Raw genomic sequence first — 20982 nt, 5'->3', positions numbered from 1 at the left:
AAGAACTGCCCCCCCCATCATAGAGGGGGGGGTGGTACCCCCGCCTGACTCGCAGAAATAGACTCCCGGAGGAGCAAGCAAGGGAGGCGGATGGGCAGAGAGGACAAAGAGATGAAGATGCAGTGATGGGGAAGCGAGGGGCCCCCAAAAGGGCCCTCACTGGGCCCCGGATCTATGCAATCCAGCTGCAAAGTGGGAACCCAACACCTGCAGGGCTTGTGTGGCAGGATGAAGCCCCTCCCGCGCAGGAGATTACCCTCTCCCCACGCACAATAACACTGGGATATTCAAAAGGTAAAGGACCCCAGTCAAAGGCGACTGTGGGGTTGGGGCGCTCGTCTCCGCTGTCAGGCCGAGGGGGCTGGCGTTTGTCCCCAGACAGCTTTTCCGGGTCACGTGGCCAGGAGGACTAAACCGCTTCTGGCGCCACGGGGTACAATGGTGAAAACCAGAGTGCACAGAAATGCCACAACTACTTGCACTGGCATGTTTTTGAACTGCTAGGTTGGCAGAAGCTGGGACAGAGCAACGGGAGCTCACCCCGTCGTGGGGATTCGAACCCCGACCTCCCTTGTCCTTCAGATGAGGGTCCCCATCGCCAAAGAGGGCCCTCAGGGTTGACTCCCCAGGGAGGGGGTGGAAAGAGGCCCAGGAGCCAACTCCTAGGGGCCAAGGTCCCGTTGTCCCCCTTCCAAAAAAGTTGATTGACATTAAAATGGTGAGGGGTGTGTGGCATCATCTCATCCATTAGACTGGCAGGAAGAGGGTGTGGGAGGGAAGCCCAGCCAAGCATTGCCAGGGGACGGTTGGGGGCGCTGGCAGAGAATTTCCTGGAGGGGCTCCCGAGCTGCCTTGGCGTCTTCCTCCTGCTCAGGTATCTGATTGAAGTAAAGCGGGGTGGGGTGGGGGTCCTAGTCCCACCGCACCCCCTTCCTCCAGGGAGTTTGGATTCATGGAATCCTAGAGCCAGCCAGCCAAAACCACAGAGAGCATGTGAAGCTAACTCTTTATTAGCAGAAACAAGGACTGCTCCAGGGAGCCAGGAATGGTCAGCACTCAACTCTTCTCAGTAGTTGCAGAGATCCGGTTGGAAGAATCCGCAGCCCAGCCCTTTGCGGTTCTGACGCACAAGAGCCAACTCCTAGGGACTGATCGGCTTTGCCAATAAAATATTTGTGGGGTCCTGGCACCCCCAAAGTTAACCGGCACTGCCATTCAAATAGTGTGTGTGCACGGCATCATATGATCAATTCTGCTGGACAGTGATTGCCTGGGCCCTCCTATTATTTTATTCAAGTTGGCACATCTGCTGAGAAGTAAGCCAGGTCAGAAGTAAGCCAGGTGGTACATGGGGAGTGATTTTCAGCCCCATGGAACCTTCAATGTGGGGTTCCTCAGGGCTCAAGCCTATCCCCCAGGTTGTTAAACATCTACATGAAACTGCTGGGTGGGCTTATCTGGAGGTTTGGAGTACGTTGTCCGCAGTATGCTGATGACACTCAGCTCTGTTTCTCCTTTACACCTGCAGGTGAGGCAGTGGAAGTTCTGGACCAGTGTCTTGCCTTGGTAATGGACTGGAGAGAGCCAACAAACTTCAGCTCAATCCAGATAAGACCGAGGCACTGTTAGTGGGTGGTTCCCTAGGCCACCTGCTCTTCACGGGGTCACGTTTCCTCCGAAGGAGCAGGTTCACAGCTTGGGGGTACTCCTGGAGCCTTTGCTGTCGCTCGAGGCTCCGGTGGCCTTGGTGGCCCGGAGTGCCTTCCATCAGCTTCGGTAGGAGAAGGAGAAGCTGTGAGGATACTGTCTACTTGGATCTCATTTAAGTCAGGAAGGGAAAGATCTTCTAGAAAGAGGAGAATCCCAAACCAGTTATGAAGGGTGTGGTGACCCCCTGGGTCTTCTATACTGTCAGAAGTACCTCAGGAGTGTGGAAACTGACAGAAAGTACCACCTTGTTTAAGAATCAAAATATTAAGGTGCAACAGCTAAATTAAGGAGCTGAAGTGAAATAACTGGAAATAAGCTCAGCACTGGCCATCCTCTCTAGACACCTGTAACATGGAAGAGGAATAACTTAAAAAAAGCAACAGAAGTTTAAAAGAAGCTGTGCATTTACTACTTTGTTTAGAAGCCTGTAACACACACTAAATTTAGTACAATTTATTAATAGGTTTACTGTTTCCAGAAAGAACATTATCTATCTCCTGACACATCCTTTGCTTTTTTCAATTCGTTCCGGAGGTCCGTACTTAACCTGAAACTGTTCTTAACCTGAAGCACCACTTTAGCTAATGGGGCCTCCTGCTGCTGCCGCACCGCCGGAGCACGATTTCTGTTCTCATCCTGAAGCAAAGTTCTTAACCTGAAGCACTATTTCTGGGTTAGCGGAGTCTGTAACCTGAAGCGTATGTAACCCGAGGTACCACTGTATCAAATTAAAAGAATACGAAGAACTCAAAATACTGGGAATAAATTGGTTAGAATATTTCCAACTTAAGGCTACATACGAGAAAGATATAAAAACTAGGGGATTTGGGAAATAAAATATCAAAATTAGAAAGAGAGGTTTTACAAAATAATCAAAAAACACTCTCTAAAATATATAGATTATTAGATAAAGTCCTCCCAGATCAAGAAGTCAAAGGAGAGAATATTCTAAAGTAGGAACGGGATTTAAGATATACAATTGATTCTGGAGATTGGAAAAAGTTTTGGGGAAAAAATATAAATTTTACAGCTTAGTATTCATTAAGAGAGAATTATATGAAGATGCACCACAGATGGTATATGGCACCAGACAGACTGGCAAAAACAAATAGATCATATAGTAATAAATGCTGGAGATGTAATAGAATGAAAGGCACTCTATACCATATGTGGTGGACATGTCCAGAGATCAGAAAATTTTGGGAGATGATCCATGAAGAGATTAAAAAATTGATAAAAGTATCATATATCAGGAGGGCAAAAGCATATTTACTAGGAATCTTGAGTAAGCATATCCCCAAAGACAAAACTAACATCTTTCTGAGTGCAACAACAGCAGCGAAAATGTTGGTAGCCAGTCATTGGAAAGGAAATTATATCCCAACAAAAGGCGACTGGTTAAGTAAACTATGTGAGTACCTGGAGTTAGCAAAATTGACGGATTTAATAAGGCATAAATCCAAAACTATAATACAGAAACAATGGGAATGCTTAAATGAATATTTATACAAGCAGGGCTCAAATGTGAAAGTTTGCCTGTGCTTAGACTAAGCTTGTTAAGAATATAGAGAACATAAAGATTTGACGGATTATGAAAGAACCTAAGGAAGGGAAATGATTGAAGAACAGATGTAAAGACGAGCAAGATAACTAAGAGGCGTGCGGTGAATGCGGTGGAAGTCTTTTAAAATATTTTAACTAGGATTTATATTATTGTAATACTTGAAGGAGTCAAAATTAAGGGGGTGAAGCAATTAGCAATTCAAGCTAAAGAGCTAGCCCAGGAAGATGAAAAAAAAGTAACTACGCTATCTAAACAGGGGGCAGAATTGCCGGACCCCCAGAGAAGAGCTAATACGATTTTGGGAGGAATTCCGGAAGAAATACAGGCTAAAGAGTTGGAAGAAACTTTGAGAACCTGGCTATGCTCCACCTCCATGAGGTCCAGCGCCAAGGGCCTTCTGGCGGTTCCCTCGGTATGAGAAGCCAAGTAACAGGGAACCAGGCAGAGGGCCTTCTCGGTAGTGGCACCCACTCTGTGGAACGCCCTCCCATCAGATGTCAAAGAGAAAAATAACTACCAAACTTTTAGAAGACATCTGAAGGCAGCCCTGTTTAGGGAAGCTTTTAATGTTTAATAGGTTAATGTATTTTACTGTTTTGCTGGAAGCCGCCCAGAGTGGCTGGGGAAACCCAGCCAGATGGGCGGGGTATAAATAAATTATTATTATTAGTAGTAGTAGTAGTAGTAGTACTCAAGGAGTTAGTCTGAAGGCAGAAGATGTGGAACGAGCCCATTGCTGCCGAGGGCCTAAGGGGAGAAAATCCCCCAGGAATGCAATAGTTACATTTTCTAGAGAGAAGCTACAACAGCAGGTATACCAGACTTTGAAGGAAATTGAGTTTCCAAGGGAAAAGAGTGTGGGTGAGTCGAGATGTATGCCAGGCTACTTTAAGGCAAGAAAGCTCAATGAAACCTTATGCACAAAAACTGCATAATAACGACATAACATAAGGTTTTACAGCTGAATTTTATAAGGAAATGGTAGAAATTTTGGCCCCGGAACTACAACAACTTTTTAACAGTATACTAGAAGGGGAAAAGGCCCCAGAAACATGGAGAAAGGCAGAAATAATGGTAATCTTAAAACCAAACAAAGACCCTAAAGAAGTAGGTTCATATGGACCTCTAAGTCTATTAAACCAAGATTATAAAATCTTCGCCAAAATTATGGCACCCCCCAAATAATAAAAGAAGACCAATATCACGGACAAGTAAAAAAGTTCGGGCTACTGAAATTAGATGTCTTTAAAGCATTTGATACATTCTCACGGGAGTTTTTATGGGAAACAATGACAAAATATGGAATAGGAGAGGTTTATCGGTTCGCGATACAAGAACTATATAAGGAAAGAACAGCAGTGGGGAGAGTTAATGGGGAATACTCCCAATCTCCCCCAATACACAGAGGCGTTCGGCAGGGGTGTCCTCTTTCGCCGTTCCTATTTATAATGGCTATAGCACAACTAGCGGAAAGGATAAGGAACTGTGGGAGGATAGAGGTCTATAGGATTGGGAAAGAGGAGAGGAAAATCAATTTGTTTGCAGATGATATTACTGGAATCATAACAAATCCTAAGGAAGGGATAAAAGAAATAAAGATAATATTCGAAGATTTTGAGGAATATTCTGGATTAGGGGTAAATATAACAAAATCAGAAATAATGTATTTTAATGTAAACGTAGCCGGAAAAACGTAATAAACAACATAACAGGTATGGGCCTGGGGTCTAAAAGAATAAAATACCTAGGCATCAAACTCTGCAGAAATATTAACAAGACTGCAGAATTCAACTATAAGAAGGTATGGAATGAAATATTAAAGTAGAGATGAGAAAACAGCAAATGGAACAATGCTACATAACTCCAGCCCAGCTTGCTAATATGGTAGCAGGATTGAATTCTAGCTGTTGGCACTGTAAACAAGTCAAGGGATGGTTTTCCCATATGTACTGGGAATTCCCAGAGGTAAAGGAATTCTGGGAAAAAGTCCTAAAGGTTATTAAGGAAATTTTTTAAATGAAGCTATCAATAGATTTCATGACAATGGGTATACTTGGAAACATGGCAATAGAGAAAGGTGACCAGTTTACCTTCAAAGCTATGATATTAGCGGGAAAGGCAACGACAGCTTTAGGTTGGAAAGAGAGAGGAAAAGACAGTAGAGGCATGGAATACTTATTTGTTGAACTTATTCAGTCAGACATTGTCGCAGTCATGTCACAGGAAACAACGTGGAAGGTCAAGTCCACCACAATAAGGAACAGATAGAACCCCTATCTTGATTGGATAAAAACTACTGGAACAAAAGACATTCGGTAGAAACTAAAGACACTATGCCCGTGGCTGAGAATAATTGTTTGAACCCTTCCAATGGGTAGGGGGGGGGAGGGAAAGGAAAAAATTGTACAGCAAATTTAAAAATTGTAAGCATATATGTAAAAAATCGAATAATTTTTTTTAAAAAAAGAAAGTAATGCAAAACAGATTAATCAATTCCAGACTTTTAAAAACAACTAAAACAGCAATTTAACATGAATTTTACTATCTAACGAGATCATTGATCCATAAAATGAAAGCAATAATCAATGTACTGGACTATAAAAGAAAGAAGACAGTACTTTAGATTAAAATTAAAATTATTATTTTTTCTTACCTGCACTGATGATAGACATTGTTTGGATGGGGCTTTTATGCATTGCCGCAGTCACACAATCAATCAAAAACAGAGAAGAAGCCACAGTCACAAAAATGAAAAAGCCAAATAAAAACGCAATTACTTTTAGCAAAAACAAAAGCACCAAATAACACCTCAGAACACTGCAATTGGAAATGGAAGGCTTTGATTACAATGGGGGAGGGCGCAAATTAGCAGCGCAACAGTGAAAACAGAAGCTCAGGAGCATGTTCGGCTTCCGAAGCAAAGTTCGCAAACTGGAACACTGACTTCCAGGTTTGCAGCATTTGAGTTCAAAGTTGTTCAGGAACTAAGCTGTTTGAAAACCGATGTACCACTGTATACAGACATGGTTGCCATATATCCAGAATTGTAAGCAGCGTCTGGGCGGAAATTGCTGAAATGTCCGGGAAAATCTGGACATATGACAGCCCATGTTGCAAGCGTAGATTTCGGCAAACGTCACTTGAAATAGATACGCACCCCCCCAGTTCCTTCAAGCCCCCCTCATATGGCTTGGTTTCAGACCCTTGATGATCTTGATTGACTCCTCTGAATCATCTTCATGAAGTTTTCCCTTAGCATGTAGCTAGCTGTAAATCTTAAATTTACTTTCCACAGTTGCTCCCATAAAGCAAAGTCAATGTTTTGTCCTACATCTCTGGCCCAGCTTCTCATTCATGATTTTATCATTTCATTCTTTGTATCCCACTCCAGTAACATTTAGATAATATTTTAACCCTGGAGCCTAATAACTGCCTTTCTAACTGTGAGTTTTGTTCTGCAAATCCGTTTTTAAAAATCTGACTTAAATGTTGAATTCAACTGATGGTAAATTGACCAGTCTCCCTCCCACCTAGAGGAAGAAGTTCCCTTTATAGGGACCCCACATACAATGAAGCAATACCACACGGCCCTAAACCTAACCTCCTAATACATTGACCTCAGCGGGTATTGGTCTGCTGTGTCAAAGTTTTACTGGACGTTTGGACAATATTGGTGAGAGCACCTGTAATCTCAGGGTCACCACTTCCCCTGGAATAAGAATCACTTCCGTCCAAACCAGTAAGTATGTCTGTAATTATGACAATCTGACCAATGCCTAGACGACTTAAGCCCTATATCAGACTCCTCTCCATGGGTTTCCCCCCAAATATAGAGCATGGTCCAATCCCCTGGACATTCTCAGACATACAGAAGTCCTTCTCAAGGTCATGAAGGAATCTGAAGAGGTGATTCAAGCAGCACAAAAGGAGATGTCTCCTAAAGATCAGGAGGAACTTTCTGATAGTAAGAGCCAGCAGTGAAAAGGAACTCCCTCAGAAGGGGGTGGACTCTCCTTCATTGGAGGTCTATAAGAAGAAGTTGGATGGCCATCTGTCATGGATGCTTGAAATGATTTTTTTCTGCGTTGGCAGGTGTTGGACTAGATTCCGAATCTACCATTCTATTATTCACCATGCTGTGAGTTCTTGAATTGACTTTTTTACGAGGGAAATTTTATCTACATTCCATGCGCTGATATGCTTTCAACCCTGTATGAATTATTTGGTGGGCCATGAGAGTGGCACTCTGACTGAAGGCCTTCCCACATTCCAAACACTAAGAAGATTTCTCTCTGGTGTGAATTCTGTGATGCAAAGCGAGACTGCGGCTGTGACTGAAGCTCTTTCCACATTCAAAGCACTGATAGGGTTTCTCCCCTGTATGGATTCTTTGGTGGGAAGCGAGACTGCTGCTCTGACTGAAGCTCTTTCCACATTCCAAGCACTGATAGGGTTTCTCCCCTGTATGGATTCTGTGATGCAAAGCGAGACTGCGGCTGTGACTGAAGCTCTTCCCACATTCCAAGCACTGGTATGGTTTCTCCCCTGTATGGATTCTTTTATGGATTATGAGATAGGGGCTTTGACTGAAACTTTTCCCACATTCAAAGCACTGATAGGGTTCCTCCCCTGTATGGATTCTTTGATGGGAATAGAGACTATGGCTGTGACGGAAGCTCTTCCCACATTCCAAGCACTAATGTGGTTTCTCTCCTGTATGAACTTTTTGATGGGAATAGAGACTCTGACTGTGACTGAAGCTCTTCCCACATTCCAAGCAGTGATAGGGTTTCTCCCCTGTATGTATTCTTAGATGAAAAGTGAGACTGTCCATTCGACTGAAGCTCTTCCCACATTCGAAGCACTGATATGGTTTCTCCCCTGTATGGATTCTTTGATGGGAAGTGAGACTATGGCTGTGACGGAAGCTCTTCCCACATTCGAAGCACTGATAGGGTTTCTCCCCTGTATGGATTCTTTGATGGGAAGCGAGATGGGTTCTCTGACTGAAGCTCTTTCCACATTCAAAGCACTGATAGGGTTTCTCCCCTGTATGGATTCTGTGATGCAAAGCGAGTCTCTTGCTGTGACTGAAGCTCTTTGAACATTCAAAGCACTGATAGGGTTTCTCCCCTGTATGGATTCCTTGGTGGGAAGCAAGATTGGTGCTGTTACTGAAGCTCTTTCCACATTCCAAGCACTGATAGGGTTTCTCCCCTGTATGGATTCTGTGATGCAAAGCGAGACTGCGGCTGTGACTGAAGCTCTTTGAACATTCCAAGCACTGATAGGGTTTCTCCCCTGTATGGATTCCTTGGTGGGAAGCAAGATTGGTGCTGTTACTGAAGCTCTTTCCACATTCCAAGCACTGATAGGGTTTCTCCCCTGTATGGATTCTTTGATGGGAAGCAAGATTGGTGCTGTTACTGAAGCTCTTTCCACATTCCAAGCACTGATAGGGTTTCTCCCCTGTATGGATTCTGTGATGCAAAGCGAGACTGCGGCTGTGACTGAAGCTCTTTGAACATTCAAAGCACTGATAGGGTTTCTCCCCTGTATGGATTCTTTGGTGGGAAGCAAGACTGGTGCTGTTACTGAAGCTCTTCCCACATTCCAAGCACTGATAGGGTTTCTCCCCTGTGTGGATTCTTTTATGGATTATGAGATGGGAGCTTTGACTGAAACTTTTCCCACATTCAAAGCACTGATAGGGGTTCTCCCCTGTATGGATTCTTTGATGGGAATAGAGACTCTGACTGTGACTGAAGCTCTTTCCACATTCCAAGCACTGATAGGGTTTCTCCCCTGTATGGATTCTTTGATGGGAAGTGAGACTATGGCTGTGACGGAAGCTCTTCCCACATTCCAAGCACTGATAGGGTTTCTCCCCTGTATGAATTCTTTGATGGCAAGTGAGATGTGATCTGTGACTAAAGCTCTTTCCACATTCTAAGCACTGATAGGGTTTCTCCCCCGTATGAATTCTTTGATGGGAAGTGAGACTGTACTTCCGATTGAAACTCTTTCCACATTCTCTGCAGTCATACAATTTCTCTCCTCTGTGAATTCTTCCATGTGAAGTGAGGCTATCCCTCCGAATGAAGCTCTTTCGTTGATTGGAGGTGGACTGGGAGCTCTGGCCGATGTTCTCTCCATACTCTGAATATTTATTTGATTTCTCCGATATGTGGATTCTGTTGTGGTCCCCCTTGTTCTTCCCTTCCCATTCATCACCATCTGCAACGAAGAGAGAAGATAATTATTGCCTCAGGAAGAAATGGAGCTCCAGATTATTGAACAGTTCCCCACCCCTCATCTCACCAAGAGACTTGAGAGTGCTCCGTTTCAGCCTCAAGAGGACAGCCTTGAAGTCTAACTTAATGGCATTGTAGATGTGTGGCATCTTCAACCCCCTAACACTTGAGCACGCCTAAGGGGTGCCTGACTCTCTTGAAACCAATGGGCCACACTGCCAGCATACTGCGACCGGGGCGCAGATGACACAGAACCATCAAACCCACCACCTGACCCCTCCCCCAGCAATGCACTGCCATGTTAGGGTAAGTTGTGCTAAGTCTGCATTGCTGCCCCGGACCCCAACCCCACTCAGAGCGAAGGGGACGTGCTTCACATCCATTATTGAACAACGTTAATGAATGCTTGTGATAAAGGAAGGACTGAAGTTAGATGTGAGGCCTTACAATAGTTTCCACTGCCTTTGTTTCCTGGTAATAACTGACATATTGCTTGGCTTTTATCTGGGATAGATTTGATTTGGCTCAATCCTGGAATCCACCCCATATGCAAGGTCAGTCATCTCTTTGGTCAATCAAATGCAAACAGAAGCCAAAACAACAAACCTGACAGAAGTTACTTCAACTTCCCTAAAAACTCTCAAGCCCACATTTAAGAAGGCCTGGGTGGTTCAGACAAGCCTGGTCATTGTTTCAAAATGCATGACTAGACAAAGAATATTCACAAACCGTTGATATCCCTCCATTCAGGGCTCACGGTGTGGATGTTAGAATCCCAGATGCTGTTGGTCTCCATCCAAATAGTGGTGGTTCATCAAATAGAGCAGGGATGTCCAACAGGTCGATCACGATCTGCTGGTAGATCCCTGCGAGGTTTTGGTCAATCACAGTCAATCACTGACCCCCTCCCGGATCCTCCCTCCATTGTTGGAGAATGGAAGACAGAGCTTACAAACCGAGGCTGGAGGCTGTTTCCCCCCCAGCGCTCCTTTGGTGAGTTGCTAATAAAAGCTCAACAACTTTGACCTGAACCCCTACAAAACAGGGGTAGATCACTCCAAGTTTTTAATTCTGTGAGTAGATCGCAGTCTCTTGGAAGTTGGCCACCCCTGAAATAGAGGTATGTATGGAATTTCAAAACTGATGTTATGATCTAACAGGGAATTTTAACGAGAGGGTCCATGATCCCTCAATTCTCCTTCTTGACTTCCTTACAAAAAGCTCTCTTGTCAGGATCCAGCAACGTCCCTGCCTCCTCTGAAACAAGCAGGAACATCTTCACCTGCACACTCCCCACCAGCTGTTGCCTCAATCTAAATTTGGTCTAAATTTAAACCTTTTCCTAAATATCTTTCTTCACTTTGAATCTCCTCTCATTTTCATGAGGAGACCAACTCTGTATAGTTTAATTGGTAACAGAAGATGGAAAATGACTATTACTCACACTTAATCTAAGCACGACAGTCACAAGAGCTTCTGACTAGGAATTCGGCTATGCGATGTTGAATGTTCTCTGTTCTCCGCTGTTTACCCTTTTTTGTTTCAATTTATACCAATTCATGAACCCAGAACTCATACACTGATCACCAACGAGGAACGACATGTTATTCCTGCAAATTTATTTAGTCTACATATTTGTATCATATATTAGCCTTATATGATCCTTGTTTTTAAAAGAAAAGGAAAAGTTATTCCTAAAAGAAAAGAAAAAGGCAAAACACAGAGGCCCCATCGGCAATCAGTCCTGAAATTAGGATCAGGTAATTTAAAGAATCATGGCTTCTAGTGCTGCGTGATGGATCAGTGAGTTCTCTGACATTGGTAGGGCATTCAGAGCACAGTACTGGCACCAATACATCGCGGTGGCCGGGGAGCTGTGACGTATTCCTGGCTCAAATTGCCTGCAGATGTCAAAGGCGCTGGAAGGCAGGTGGAGGAGCCCAAAAAGGTGCCCACCTTCTCAAACTCCATCCGCCTGCCTGCCTCATCCCACCCCCAAAATGAGCAAGCCCCAGTAACTCTCCAGCCCCATCCATCCATGTCCCCATCTCCCCTCCCCTGGGACTCACCAGATATGTCGGAAGTCCCTGGGAGGGAACGCTCAGAGGCTGTGAGGAGGGATGCAGGAGACAACCTGACCAGGTCAACTGTCCATCTTCCCCCTTCCATCCTCGCTAGGTTTACAGATTCAGTTTCTTTCATCCTTCCTGAGGAGTCGAGAAGCCACCACAAGCTGCAGGGTCCTGGGAGAGAGGAAGAAACAAAGGGAGCCTCAGAGGCCCTGCAGGGATTCTCCTGCCCTAGATATCCCCCTGCGCCTGGAGAAGCACAAATGGGGCAGCCCCTTCCCAACAGAAACCCCATTTGAAACATCTCCAGTGGTTCCAACTTAATCTGTTTGCACCTCACCCCACTTCGTAAGGCTGGCATGGTCTGCACACTAGTACCTGAGAGTAGACCCCATTGAACTCAGAGGGGCTTATGGATAGAACTTGGTGCAAAAACCAGGCACCATCCTGTCCCCAAGCCTGAAAACTGCAGCCCCAGAGCATGTGCAGAATACAGCCGAGTAGCTATTACATGCGGGTGCCCCCACGTCTCAGTGCAAGAGATGCCTTAGCAGTTGAGCTGGCTGGGCCCCAAACCTCTTTCTGCTCATCATTAGAGCTGCTGAGAGACCCTAGAAGGTTGGGAATAGGATCTGGCTCCTGCTGTTTCGTAGCCACCTCCTCATTTTCCTTATTCACGCAAAATGGAGTGATTTTTGGTTGTGCTTTCTTTAGAGAAGCTCTCTTTGGAGCAGGGCCCATGGCACTCGGGGAGAGACCAGAAATTTTGTAACCACTCCAGGTCAACACCATCTTTTCCCTTAATTCCTTTTTTAAAAAAAAAATACATGTTTTTATTAGGAATTCCAACATAACAATTTTAACAAAAATACATCATCCACATTACCCCCCCCCATTTCCCCCTAAAAAAGAAAAAAATCCCTCCCCACCCCCAAGACTTCCCCCAGCTCCTCTCTCTGGTTTCGCAACACATAATTTTATCTGCATGTTATAAAATTGTAAAAATCCTCAATTTATCTCTATATATTACCAATAAAGAGTTTGTAATGAAGTTGGGAAATCTTCGCAAGTTAAAACTTTGGCTCATGCTAAAGAAGAGCATTATGGGAGAGCCAAACGCTGTAGAATTCTTGGAATGTGTATCTGCTTCTTTAATTGCAGACTTTCTGTCTCAAAGAGTGTGAATAAGTTATCTTCTCCATCTGCAGGAAGGAGGTTCCTAGCTGATTTGTAGTCTTGACACCTGGCTATCTTAGATGCCCTGTCTGTGTGAAAAAGGTTATGAAGCTTAATTTACAACTCAAAGAATCTGGTCTGGCTTTGGGAATGCTTTTCATCTTCAAGGCCTTTTGATAAACAGGATTCGGCTGTCGAGGCTCCTAAGAAGCCTGAGTTATTGTTCTATCTAACCATTGGCGAGTTGCTAATTAATCTAAAGAACTGATTGGCTTTTGAGTTTTGAATCCACGTGGGTTCAAAAGGGATAAAACCTAAGGAAGCCAGCTTGCAATTCCCTAACATACCTTGCCATGTGAGACCATTGTCTTGCAAAGAGGACTTGCCCTGATGCCAGGAATGCGGAGAACAGTTCTGTTTCACACTTTCATTCTCGTTGTATGTTCTGTAGTTAGTGATATTGAAAAATTTGAATAATCTTGGTTTTTAAAAAATTCTGGAAAAAGGATTTTTCCCTGTTACTGTCTTTTATGCCTTTCTGCCGGGGAAGCCAAACCAGTACCTGACCACTTAGTCGCCTACCAGAGCCTGGTGGATTTCTGTCTGTGACACAGAAAAGTGACACAGTGTGGGGCAGTCTGGAAAAACTGGAGAATAATCTCCTTCCTTAGGTTACTTTTCAGGGCTGTTCTAAGATAAGGAAGTGGGGGCAGCAAACTACTGTTTTTGTTTCTTTATGTTCTGAAAAAGTTTCGACGCACCCCACCCCCCTCAGCCGGGTCTTGACGGAGTTGGAAGGCAGACTGGAGAGGTGGGGGAGTGTGCACGAATGATACACAAGCCCCGATACCTCTCCAGCCCCATCCATCCATGTCCCCATCTCCCCTCCCCTGGCACTCACCAGATCTCTCGGAGGTCCCTGGGAGGGAACGCTCAGAGGCTGTGAGGAGGGATGCAGGAGACAACCTGACCAGGTCAACTGTCCATCTTCCCCCTTCCATCCTCGCTAGGTTTACAGATTCAGTCTCTTTCATCCTTCCTGAGGAGCCGAGAAGCCACCACAAGCTGCAGGGTCCTGGGAGAGAGGAAAAAACAAAGGGAGCCTCAGAGGCCCTGCAGGCATTCTCCTGCCCTAGATATTCCCCTGCTTCTGGAGAAGCACAAATGGGGCAGCCCCTTCCCAACAGAAACCCCATTTGAAACATCTCCAGTGATTCCAACTTAAACTGTTTGCACCTCACCCCACTTCTTAAGGCTGGCATGGTCTGCACAGTAGTGACCTGAGAGTAGACCCCATTGAACTCAGAGGGGCTTATGGATAGAACTTGGTGCAAAAACCAGGCACCATCCTGTCCCCAAGTCTGAAAACTGCAGCCCCAGAGCATGGGCAGAATACAGCCGAGTAGCTATTACATGTAGGTGCCCCCACGTCTCAGTGCAAGAGATGCCTTAGCAGTTGAGCTGGCTGGGCCCCAAACCTCTTTCTGCTCATCATTAGAGCTGCTGAGAGACCCTAGAAGGTTGGGAATAGGATCTGGCTCCTGCTGTTTCTTAGCCACCTCCTCATTTTCCTTATTCACGCAAAATGGAGAGATTTTTGGTTGTGCTTTCTTTAGAGAAGCTCTCTTTGGAGCAGGGCCCGTGGCACTCGGGGAGAGACCAGAAATTTTCTAACCACTCCAGGTCAACACCATCTTTTCCCTTAATTCCATATCATGTTTCCTTATGCCATTTGTAGCAATTAAAGCTTTTCTAACTTTAGTCTGCAGCAACCTCTGTGTCATTCACTTAGTGTTCTGCAGAATGCGGAGGCTAGACTGGTGACTGGGAGTGGCTGCTGGAACCATGTAAGACCACTCCTAAAGGAACTACATTGGTTCCCAGTATGTTTCCGAGCACAATTCAAAGTGTTGGTGCTGACCTTTAAACCCTAAACGGCCTTAGTCCTGTACACCTGAAGGAGCGTCTCCACCCCCATCATTCAGCCTGGACCCTGAGGTCCAGCACCAAGGGCCTTCTGGCGGTTCCCTCAGTGCAAGAAGAGAAGTTACAGGGAAGCAGGCTGAGGGCCTTCTTGGTAGTGGCCCCCTCCCTGTGGAACACGCTACCATCAGATGTCAAGGAAATAAAGAACCACACAACTTTTAGGAGACATCTGAAGGCAGCCCTGTATCGTGACGTTTTTAATGTTTGATGTTTTATTGTGTTTTTATATGTGCTGCCCTGAGTGTCTGGAGAAACCCAGTCTGATGGGTGGCAGGTAAATATTATTGTTATTATTATTATTCGCACAGGATGCTGATGACGTGGCAGCTTCACCCCAGTGCCTTGCCAGGGCAGGAGGGGCATGGTCTTCCTAAACATATTGAGCTGAGCAAGGCTGGATGCAGCTCCTGCTCCCAAGAGTGGCACGTGCCAGTCTGTGCACTTGCTCAGCTGGGAGGGGGCAGATGTTTAGCTGCTGATCCATCACAAGGTTGGAAACCAGATCTCACCCGCCCTAGGGACTCCTCCCAAGAATCCTGGGAGCCAGAATTGGTTCAGGACCCTGAGAGTTGCAAGGAGACAGCTTCAGCCCTGCTGCCCAAAGACTGCAATTCCCAGGGTGGTCTCCAATCCCCCCTTCTTGCCAGGGAACTCTGGGAATTGTATTTGAGTAGATCGTGAGTCTCCCCTCCAGTCTCCACACTTGGGGGCGGGGGCTGTATCCCCCCACTCCACAGGGCTTCTCCTTCCTCGGATTCCTCGGATGCTTCTCTGTGTTATGAAATGCGACTTTCCCCTCAATCTGAAGGGGGCTTATTTGCATGCCCTCCTTTTGTTGCCCCAAAGACTCCCCCCCCCCAAAGGAAGGCAGCATCTTGATCCAAAGGAAGAACAGAGTTGCAGACCTGCTGGACACTCAGCCCCTCCCTGGCACGGCAGAGAGGAACTGGGGGCAGGACCCTCTGCTCCCTGACTTGGGGGTCTCCCCCCCTGCATGAGCTGAACGGGGGGGGTTGCCTCCTCCCTTGCAGCCCTGGGACCCCCTTCTCCCCGCTGCACCCCAAGGGGGAAGAGACTCACCAGATTCCAGGAGGGGCACCGAGGAAGTTTTTGCAAAGCAGAGAGAACAAAGCAGCCTCCTCGTTGCTCGCAGGAAGGGACTGGGCAGGGAGGGGCTTCTGCTGGGGAGGACCTTGCCCCCCCCCGCCCTCCCCTTCCTGTCCTCTCTAGGAATCCCGCTCTGCTCCTTTTAACCCTTGGCAAGCCGAGGGCACCCAGACCGCCCCTCCCTCCCTCCCTCTCCCTGCCTGCTTCTGCGCTCTAGGGCTGCCCTCCCTTCTCCATCTGGGCCAAGGACTCTGCATCAAGGCCCCCCCATCTTATGCAGACTGACGACAAGGGAGGTGGGGGTTCCCCGTTACCATTCTGCCGTGTGCATCTGGATCCCTACTTTGAAATGACTAAAAACCTGAATGTTAAAGCGCCTTTCCTGGAAGCGCCTTCCCTGGGACCCACCGGCAGGGTACGTGGGATCCGGCTGCGAAGTTGGGGACCTGCAGGGTCTCCTTGGAAGTCTCCCGCCCCACACGTTTCTGTTTTCCTGGGGGGCCAAGAGATGCTCCCCTGCCCTGGACCCCCAGGTGCCCTTGCTTTAATTGCTACAAATGGCATAAGGAAACATGATATGGAATTAAGGGAAAAGATGGTGTTGACCTGGAGTGGTTACAAAATTTCTGGTCTCTCCCCGAGTGCCACGGGCCCTGCTCCAAAGAGAGCTTCTCTAAAGAAAGCACAACCAAAAATCACTCCATTTTGCGTGAATAAGGAAAATGAGGAGGTGGCTACGAAACAGCAGGAGCCAGATCCTATTCCCAACCTTCTAGGGTCTCTCAGCAGCTCTAATGATGAGCAGAAAGAGGTCTGGGGCCCAGCCAGCTCAACTGCTAAGGCATCTCTTGCACTGAGACGTGGGGGCACCTACATGTAATAGCTACTCGGCTGTATTCTGCCCATGCTCTGGGGTTGCAGTTTTCAGGCTTGGGGACAGGATGGTGCCTGGTTTTTGCACCAAGTTCTATCCATAAGCCCCTCTGAGTTCAATGGGGTCTACTCACAGGTCACTAATGTGCAGACCATGTCAGCCTTACGAAGTGGGGTGAGGTGCAAACAGATTAAGTTGGAATCACTGTAGATGTTTCAAATGGGGTTTCTGTTGGGAAGGGGCTGCCCCATTTGTGCTTCTCCAGGAGCAGGGGAATATCTAGGGCAGGAGAATCCCTGCAGGGCCTCTGAGGCTCCCTTTGCTTCTTCCTCTCTCCCAGGACCCTGCAGCTTGTGGTGGCTTCTCAACTCCTCAGGAAAGATGAAAGAGACTGAATCTGTAAACCTAGCGAGGATGGAAGGGGGAAGATGGACAGTTGACCTGGTCAGGTTGTCTCCTGCATCCCTCCTCACAGCCTCTGAGCGTTCCCTCCCAGGGACTTCCGAGATATCTGGTGAGTCCCGGGGGAGGGGAGATGGGGACATGGATGGATGGGGCTGGAGAGTTACTGGGGCTTGCTCATTTTGGGGGTGGGATGAGGCAGGCAGGCGGATGGAGTTTGAGAAGGTGGGCACCTTTTTGGGCTCCTCCACCTGCCTTCCAGCGCCTTTGACATCTGCAGGCGATTTGAGCCAGGAATACATCACAGCTCCCCGGCCACCGCGATGTATTGGTGCCAGTACTGTGCTCTGAATGCCCTACCAATGTCAGAGAACTCACTGATCCATTGCGCAGCACTAGAAGCCATGATTCTTTAAATTACCTGATCCTAATTTCAGGACTGATTGCCGATGGGGCCTCTGTGTTTTGCCTTTTTCTTTTCTTTTAGGAATAACTTTTCCTTTTCTTTTAAAAACAAGGATCATATAAGGCTAATATATGATACAAATATGTAGACTAAATAAATTTGCAGGAATAACATGTCGTTCCTCGTTGGTGATCAGTGTATGAGTTCTGGGTTCATGAATTGGTATAAATTGAAACAAAAAAGGGTAAACAGCGGAGAACAGAGAACATTCAACATCGCATAGCCGAATTCCTAGTCAGAAGCTCTTGTGACTGTCGTGCTTAGATTAAGTGTGAGTAATAGTCATTTTCCATCTTCTGTTACCAATTAAACTATACAGAGTTGGTCTCCTAATGAAAATGAGAGGAGATTCAAAGTGAAGAAAGATATTTAGGAAAAGGTTTAAATTTATACCAAATATAGATTGAGGCAACAGCTGGTGGGGAGTGTGCAGGTGAAGATGTTCCTGCTTCTTTCAGAGGAGGCAGGGACGTTGCTGGATCCTGACAAGAGAGCTTTTTGTAAGGAAGTCAAGAAGGAGAATTGAGGGATCATGGACCCTCTCGTTAAAATTCCCTGTTAGATCATAACATCAGTTTTGAAATTCCATGCTTACCTCTATTTCAGGGGTGGCCAACTTCCAAGAGACTGCGATCTACTTGCAGAATTCAAAACTTGGAGTGATCTACCCCTGTTTTGTAGGGGTTCAGGTCAAAGTTGTTGAGCTTTTATTAGCAACTCACCAAAGGAGCGCTGGGGGGAAAACAGCCTCCAGCCTCGGTTTGTAAGCTCTGTCTTCCATTCTCCAACAATGGAGGGAGGATCCGGGAGGGGGCCTGCAATTGACTGTGATTGACCAAAACCTCGCAGGGATCAACCAGTAGATCGTGATCGACCTGTTGCACATCCCTGCTCTATTTGATGAACCACCACTATTTGGATGGAGACCAACAGCATCTGGGATTCTAACATCCACACTGTGAGCCCTGAATGGAGGGATATCAACGGTTTGTGAATATTCTTTGTCTAGTCATGCATTTTGAAACAATGACCAGGCTTGTCTGAACCACCCAGGCCTTCTTAAATGTGGGCTTGAGAGTTTTTAGGGAAGTTGAAGTAACTTCTGTCAGGTTTGTTGTTTTGGCTTCTGTTTGCATTTGATTGACCAAAGAGATGACTGACCTTGCATATGGGGTGGATTCCAGGATTGAGCCAAATCAAATCTATCCCAGATAAAAGCCAAGCAATATGTCAGTTATTACCAGGAAACAAAGGCAGTGAAAACTATTGTAAGGCCTCACATCTAACTTCAGTCCTTCCTTTATCACAAGCATTCATTAACTTTGTTCAATAATGGATGTGAACCACGTCCCCTTCGCTCTGAGTGGTTCTGTGTCATCTGCACCCTGGTCACAGTATGCTGGAAGTGTGGCCCACTGGTTTCAAGAGAGTCAGGCACCCCTCAGGCGTGCTCAAATGTTGGGGGGTTGAAGATGCCACACATCTACAATGCCATTAATTTAGACTTCAAGGAAGTCCTTTTGAGGCTGAAACGGAGCACTCTCAAGTCTCTTAGTGAGTTGGAGGGGCGGGGAACTCTGTTCAATAATCTGGAGCTCCATTTCTTCCTGAGGCGATAATTATGTTCTCTCTTCATTGCAGATGGTGATGAAGTTGAAGGGAAGAACAAGGGGGACCACAACAGAATCCACATATCGGAGAAATCAAATAAATATTCAGAGTATGGAGAGAACATCGGCCAGAGCTCCCAGTCCACCTCCCATCAACGAAAGAGCTTCATTCGGAGGGATAGCCTCACTTCACATGAAAGAATTCATAGAGGAGAGAAATTGTATCACTGCAGAGAATGTGGAAAGAGCTTCAATTGGAAGTGTAATCTCACTTCCCATCAAAGAATTCATACAGGGGAGAAACCCTTTCAGTGCCTGGAATGTGGGAAGAGCTTCCGTCACAGGCAGAGTCTCACTTCCCATCAAAGAATTCATACAGGGGAAAAACCCTATCAGTGCTTGGAATGTGGGAAGAGCTTCAGTGAAAGCAGCAGTCTCACTTTGCATCAAAGAATCCATACAGGGGAGAAACCACATCAGTGCTTGGAATGTGGAAAGAGCTTCAGTCAGAGCACCCATCTCACTTCCCATGAAAGAATTCATTCAGGGGAGAAATCCTTTCAGTGCTTGGAATGTGGAAAGAGCTTCAGTCGAAAGGACACTCTCACTTTTCATCAAAGAATACATACAGGGGAGAAATCCTATCAGTGCTTGGAATGTGGAAAGAGCTTCAGTCAGAGAACCCACCTTGCTTCCCACCAAAGAATCCATACAGGGGAGAAACCCTATCAGTGCTTTGAATGTGGAAAAAGCTTCAGTCACAGTCAGAGTCTCTATTCCCATCAAAAAGTTCATACAGGAGAGAAACCACATCAGTGCTTGGAATGTGGAAAGAGCTTCAGTAAGAGCGACCATCTCGCTTCCCACCAATGAATCCATACAGGGGAGAAACCCTATCAGTGCTTTGAATGTGGAAAGAGCTTCAGTCACAGCCGCAATCTCGCTTTGCATCACAGAATTCACACCAGAGAGAAATCTTCTTAGTGTTTGGAATGTGGGAAGGCCTTCAGTCAGAGTGCCACTCTCATGGCCCACCAAATAATTCATACAGGGTTGAAAGCATATCAGCGCATGGAATGTAGATAAAATTTCCCTCGTAAAAAAGTCAATTCAAGAACTCACAGCATGGTGAATAATAGAATGGTAGATTCGGAATCTAGTCCAACACCTGCCAACGCAGAAAAAAATCATTTCAAGCATCCATGACAGATGGCCATCCAACTTCTTCTTATAGACCTCCAATGAAGGAGAGTCCACCCCCTTCTGAGGGAGTTCCTTTTCACTGCTGGCTCTTACTATCAGAAAGTTCCTCCTGATCTTTAGGAGACATCTCCTTTTGTGTTGCTTGAATCACCTCTTCAGATTCCTTCATGACCTTGAGAAGGAACATTAATAGCCAATAATAGGAAAGGGAATTACGTTCCGACCAAAGAATGGCTGAATAAATCATGTAAATATAATGTAGAAACAATGGAAATGTTAAAATAATTATAGACAAGGATTAAGTATAAGATATTGGTTGTGTTTAAAATAGATTTATTGATTTATTTGAAATTATGACTTTTTTGTTTTGTAAAATCTTAATAAACATTTATTTAAAAAAATAAAATAAAATAGATTTATAAAAGATTCAGAAAACATTGATTAGAAAATTTTATGAGATTGTATGGGAAAAATACGGAATAACATAAAAATTTGCTTAAAATGGATATATGAAGTGCAGTGTAATTTTATTATTGAGATATTTGTAGAATAAATTTGGAA

At 45.6% G+C, this 20982-nt stretch overlaps 2 protein-coding genes across 2 annotated transcripts; one reads left to right on the top strand and one right to left on the bottom strand.

Annotated features, from left to right (window-relative positions):
- The first annotated feature begins 219 nt into the window (after nucleotides 1-219).
- On the top strand, nucleotides 220-20737 carry LOC310757113 (uncharacterized protein). Its single transcript, XM_083602305.1, has 3 exons — nucleotides 220-294; nucleotides 17081-17254; nucleotides 19250-20737. The coding sequence occupies exons 2-3, from the start codon at nucleotides 17122-17124 to the stop codon at nucleotides 20089-20091; spliced, it is 975 nt and encodes a 324-aa protein (XP_083458431.1). The 5' UTR covers nucleotides 220-294; nucleotides 17081-17121; the 3' UTR covers nucleotides 20092-20737.
- Nucleotides 7937-16380, bottom strand: LOC310757146 (uncharacterized protein). The gene is made up of 4 exons (XM_083602349.1): nucleotides 15840-16380; nucleotides 11598-11771; nucleotides 9026-9511; nucleotides 7937-8856 (listed from the first exon to the last, which is right to left on the bottom strand). Exons 3-4 carry the CDS (start codon nucleotides 9052-9054, stop codon nucleotides 7971-7973), a joined length of 915 nt encoding a protein of 304 aa, XP_083458475.1. The 5' UTR covers nucleotides 9055-9511; nucleotides 11598-11771; nucleotides 15840-16380; the 3' UTR covers nucleotides 7937-7970.
- Nucleotides 20738-20982: the final 245 nt, after the last annotated feature.

The sequence above is a fragment of the Podarcis filfolensis genome (genome assembly GCF_964270895.1).
Source record: "Podarcis filfolensis genome assembly, chromosome: 2".
Taxonomy (NCBI): Eukaryota; Metazoa; Chordata; class Lepidosauria; order Squamata; family Lacertidae; genus Podarcis; species Podarcis filfolensis.
Note: the sequence above shows the minus strand (reverse complement) of the source record. Positions and strands in the feature narration are given on the sequence as shown.

Excerpts from the sequence above, each read along its gene's own strand:
- LOC310757146 (XM_083602349.1), bottom strand. The coding sequence starts at position 9,054 with ATGTGGAAAGAGCTTCAGTCACAGTCAGA. Across the intron at positions 8,857-9,025 it reads GAGCTTCAGTCACAGTCAGA|TCTTGCTTCCCACCAAAGAA; the intron begins GTCTCTATTCCC and ends TAACAGCACCAG.
- LOC310757113 (XM_083602305.1), top strand. The coding sequence starts at position 17,122 with ATGAAAGAGACTGAATCTGTAAACCTAGCGAGGATGGAAGGGGGAAGA. Across the intron at positions 17,255-19,249 it reads AGGGACTTCCGAGATATCTG|ATGGTGATGAAGTTGAAGGG; the intron begins GTGAGTCCCGGG and ends TCTTCATTGCAG.